The 5,424-nt window shown below is 38.7% G+C and overlaps 1 protein-coding gene across 1 annotated transcript in view; it reads right to left on the reverse strand.

The window, feature by feature from the left end:
• LOC118341943 (ovarian cancer G-protein coupled receptor 1-like) overlaps nucleotides 1-446 on the reverse strand; it is a 1,342-nt gene extending 896 nt beyond the window's left edge. The window contains exon 1 of the mRNA XM_035680367.1: nucleotides 230-446. Coding sequence (XP_035536260.1) covers nucleotides 230-440 — 211 coding nt within the window. The 5' untranslated portion in view covers nucleotides 441-446. The remainder of the gene's footprint in view (nucleotides 1-229) is intronic.
• Nucleotides 447-5,424: the final 4,978 nt, after the last annotated feature.

Raw genomic sequence — 5,424 nt, forward strand, 5'->3', positions numbered from 1 at the left:
GATTATACGCTAATGAAAATATACCTATGAATATTTTATTCCATTTCTGACAATAGATCCTCCTAAATGTTGCACACTGGATGTTTAAAAGAAGGCTAGAATTGAGCCACACATGTAAACAGCAAGTGTTTAGGTCCAATTAACTTTATAAAAGTTTAACTTATAGCTAAATTATTCCTGTAAATCTATTACAATATGGCTTCGCTAAATCAAAAATGTCAGTCATCACGTACCTGAGAATAAACAGCATAGATGGCCACGAGGGTTGAAGGTAGGCCGATGCAAATGATGATGCATGTCACCATGTGCATTATGAACTGGAGTTTTTTATATTCATAATAATAATTCATATCTACATTATTGTAATATTCATAGTCAAAGCTGAAGTTGCTGTAATCATATATTATGTCCTGTGAGGTGTTGATGTAGAGATCTTCCATTCTTCACAGTGAAACCTGTTTGAGAGATCAGTTTATACAAACGAATCCAATTTTTACTTCTACCTAACATTCTATCAAGCACTGTTCAGTGATATCACTAAAATGCATAGTGCACACAAGTAGTACACATATAGTGTACTCAGTCGTATCAAATCAAACACTGCTGTCTTTTTAGTTTTATATATTCGCATAAATTTTCATGACTCTTTGCAGTTCTTATCATCACAACATATAAGAAAAAGGGAAATGTACCTTAGCTGCAAGAGCCACCTGAATGAGTTCCTTACACCAACGTCTGATGTGTTTCCCTCTGTATCCAAACAGTAAATGTGGTAAGTGATAACATGCACTAGGTTGCTGTTAATCTACATTCCTCTTATAAGGAAGTGTGAAATCCCCGCCCTTTCTGGCCCGAGTCAACTGCTTCATTCTGTTGTGGTTCAAGCATGAAAACTATGGTAAATATGAGTGATTATCATATATGCATTTCCTACATAAGTAGAAGTGTAGAGGAGCTGCTTTAAGTATCAAACACAGTAGTTTGACAGACAGTTTCACAGCAAAGCATCAAAATGTCCACTGACATTTCTTAATCCTCTCAGCACTGCAGCAAAATCCACTCTGATACTCATCCATGTGCTCAATATATTTAAAATCCCAAGAATCAAATTTCTTACACAGTCAGATCTAACATGTCAACATCATATTTTAAGGTTCAGTGTTTAACATCTATTGGAATATCTAGAATAATCTAATGGAAGAGCTAGTGCCCCATGTGCCAGGGCTGGGTTGTCGCTGCAGCAGCCATGAGTCCAACCTGTGGCCCTTTGCTGCCCTTTGTCATCTCTTCTCCCCCTCCTACTTTCATGTCTATCTTCCTATTTCCTGAAAACAGAACTAAGTCCTAGACATGACATAATGAAGTATAAATAGTGTGTGGGTTATATGTTGTGATGTGCATGTATTGACAAAGTCTTCAAGAAAAACCACACAGAAAGAGAAAAATATGAAATTTACATTGGTGTAACTCACTGAAACTACACAGATAAAGAAATTGTTACATTCCAATTCAATGAATCTGATTCATGCAACACAGTGGAATAACACAAGAAAAAAAATCATTAACTTCATTAACCAGTTGAGAATAATAAAAACACAGTGGCTCTCACATTTTTTTGAAAATGTAACCAAGCTATACTGTGAAACTCAGACATCACATGAGAGAAAGAGAAAGTTACAGAAGAAAATGTTGTGTGGGGAACTCAATCTCTGAAGTACTGTTTTTACAAATCTTAGTTTAGTTTCGTTTAAGACTGTTAAACTAGTCTCTGTCACTGAAACTACACAGATACAAAAAACCTAACATTATAATTCAATGAATCCAATTCATGAAACACAGTGGAATGACACAAGAAAAACGTACTGAACACTCTATATATGTATATGTATATGTATATGTATATGTATATACTTTATGTATATAAATATTTCAAATTCATTCTCTGAAGTACTGTTTTTACAGATTTTAGTTTAGTTCCATTGTCAAACGGTTGAACTGATATCATTGCTGTCCATTCTGCAACAACACAGAGGCCAAAACCTTGTCTATAGTCCCTTTCCTCATGGAAACATACAGAACTAAGTCTGCAAGAGCACTCAGGCTAACAAATATGACATACAGGTTTCTGAAGGTGGCATTACTTCTTGCTCCCTCTGCTGGGAACCAAATGATTGTGAACAGAAACAGCAGCGTGTAAATAAGCAGCCCCAGAACCAATATTCCCACAATTTGTCATTTTTCATCAGGGATTTGAGGGTCAATTTGTGGGACTTTAGAATCAAGCTTGAATAAAACAGTAAGAGAAACAGTCCAGACCACAACGCAGAGGTCTTGATGGTTCGTCTGAAGTGGTACCACAGTGAGCAGGCAATGACCAAATACCTGTAATACAAGACGGAGCTTCAGAATGATACAGTAATATAATGGAAGTAGATACACACATACTGGATAGACAGATTGTGTAGTGAATATACTTTATACAGATGGGTTTACTTCTTTTCCTGTTTTATTTTGTAAGATTCCTCCTCCTGTGTTTAATTATACGTCTAATTAGTTTCCCCTCACTATGGTATATATGGCCTGTGTTTCCCTCACTTAGTGCTAGTTTGTCTTTTGTTGTGTTGCTCTCTTTTTGCTCCCTTGTGTTTCCTTATTTTGTATGTATTACTTCCTTGGTTTTTGTTTTTTCTTGGATTTTGCCCAGTAAGATTTTGTTTTACTTTTATTTATTTATTTATTTACTTTTTAATACTACTAGGTAGGTAGTATGAGGTAGAAAAACAATGCTAGCTATGCTCCACCTACTCTTTCTCCTGAATCTGTCACTTCAGCCTCCTCTGATTCCCACTCAGTCAACCTGCAGCTTGTTAATCACCAGCATGCTAGCCTTCAGTCTGTTAGCCTCCAGCATGCTAGCCTTCAGTCTGCAACTCGGCCTGCTAGCAACCAGCCAGCACTCTAGTTAGGTAAGCTTGGATTTGTGAGCCTTCCTGTCTTGATCCGGCTAGCTCACCACCTGCCAGTCCTGAACTGGCTAGCCTGCTGCCTTTCTGTCCTAAGCATGCCATCCACATGAAGATGTGGATGGCATTTAAGGAGATAACCTGACATTCAAGAGTCACCTTTTGAGGGCACTCACCTGGCCATATTTACAGGGTCCCCTGGAGGTCACCGAAAGGGACGTGGCCGTTATGGCTCCTGTTGCTCGAGTCTCGGCTGCCCAGCACTACTGAGCTGCCATCTGCTCCTGGTTCCCCATCGTCGGTCCGACAGATGCCTGCTCCTGGTTCCCCGTCTGTGGTCAGGCAGATGCCTTCTCCTCATTCCCCATTGGCAGACACCTTTTTCTGCTGAGCTGCAGAAATGTAGCCACTGTGTTTATCATAGTACCAACAATGTTAACACACAGGACCTCAACAGATAGGATAAAGAGTTAGACTTCAGGAAGTAGAGGAGAACCACAGGTCTTTCTTTGTCAGAGGAGACAGTTAAGTAAGGGATGTGGTTCTTCCTGGACACTGCTCTGTGGAGGATCGTGATCCTGGGCGCAGGCGATATAGTGTTTTCCGTGAACAATATAAACTGAGATATTTAAATTATTAGTTAGATCAGTTTATTAGAATATCAGACACTTCACGTAGCTGTACAGTACAGTTCAGCGATAAGTTCATATGTTTCAAAAAACAGCCAATGAACATACAAGTCATCATGATATACCCTTCCACACACACACACACACACACACACACACAACAACAGAAAGACTGTCAATAGATTGTAAATAAAATGTTAGCATACTTCCAGTTACAATTGTTTTTCTTTGGTTGTTCTCCAAGTGCTCAGTATCCTTATCATTTGCAGTCCAGATGTATAAAATTCAAAACAGGAAACTTCAGATAGCAATAGCACCAAACATGACTGCATGAGCATATGCAGATACTGGATGTAGTGTGGACACAAAAGAATAATGATACAGTAATTCATCTATATTTCTGAAATACATTTATATAATTGCATAATGCATATAATACTAAAGATAATACAGTACAGTATAAAATGATTAAGGCTGAACAATTTTATTTTAACTAAGATTTTGAAGATTTCAGATTATAATGTGGAAGTAAAAAAAAAACCAAATTTTAGTAGACAATCATGATAAAGCTTAATTTACAACTATCAAATGTTCAAAAACTATCTAGATCTAACAATGATTTGATTTTTATAGACAGGATGTAAATGTTTTGGGACTCCAATCTGTCACCCAAGTTCAGTTATATGACAACAAAATTAAAGCAAAACAAGCACCAACTGCTTTCATCCAGTGTTCACTCTTTCAGGCACAATACATCACAGTTCTCCAGTGAAACAGTTTGTCCTTAGGTTTTGGACCAACAGAGCAATGTAAACACATTGTATTTGATTTTCTCAATGGGGCAGTTTTGTGTTCCAAAGTCATGACACTCCCACACTGACAGAATGGCAGTACACAGTGTAGAATAAACATGCATGGCCACTCTAATAAGTATATCACTTCCTCTTGTTCTCAAAACGTTTCTGTCTCGCAGGAAATTGAAAAGTATCGTATGTGCTGATGAATGTGGCTCAGTCTCTGTGTCCTCCTCACTGCTGATCTGGCTTTGTGTGCAGGAGTTAAGTCCTGATGTCTGAGGTAAAACAGGTATTTGTGTATTAATAAGATGACTGTTCACTGCTTTGCATCTTCAGTCACTGCCCTCCACAGTTGTTGGCAGTAGAACAGATCAGAATGTATGTTTTGTCCTTGTAGCAGCGACAAGAAAAATGAAATAAGAAACAAATTCCCACGTTTGATAAGAGACCAGGTCTGGAATGACATGAGGAAGGGCCTTGAGATTTGGAGGATGAGCCAAGTGAAACCTATCGCTCAGACTTGACCTTGTAGCGGAGGACAAGGTAGGTGGCCAGCCGTAGGATGATGAAGAAAATTCCCAGGACAATGAAATCTATGTAGAGCTTTGCGTCTTCCACATCCAGTAACTGAAGGACCTCTTCAGGCTGTTGGAACTTACACACCTTGCTTGGACACTCCAGCTCAGAACGATTCATCCCATAGATGGACAGGATCACCCCTTCAAAGCCGTACCTGTGGGACACATACAAACACTGATTGCAAATAACAAAGTAAATAATCCCTTATTCTGAGTCAAAATAGCAACAAAAAAAAGACTACAATAAGGGCTATAGAGTGTGTCTTAAGAGGTCAGGGGGTCACCTATAAAATCGTCTATAGGTACCATATCCTGCCAGTAGCTTTGGTGTCATGGTTTGGAAACTTTTCTCTAAAGAACTGGGCACCCTGGTGGTCATAATGTTCTGCAGGCCCATAGCAACAAACTGCTCTGCACTGTGTGGTCTGACACTTTTCTATCAAAACTCGCATTAACT

The sequence above is a fragment of the Morone saxatilis genome, unplaced genomic scaffold, assembly GCF_004916995.1.
Source record: "Morone saxatilis isolate NCDOM2014 unplaced genomic scaffold, NCSU_SB_2.0 Contig8, whole genome shotgun sequence".
NCBI lineage: Eukaryota > Metazoa > Chordata > Actinopteri > Moronidae > Morone > Morone saxatilis.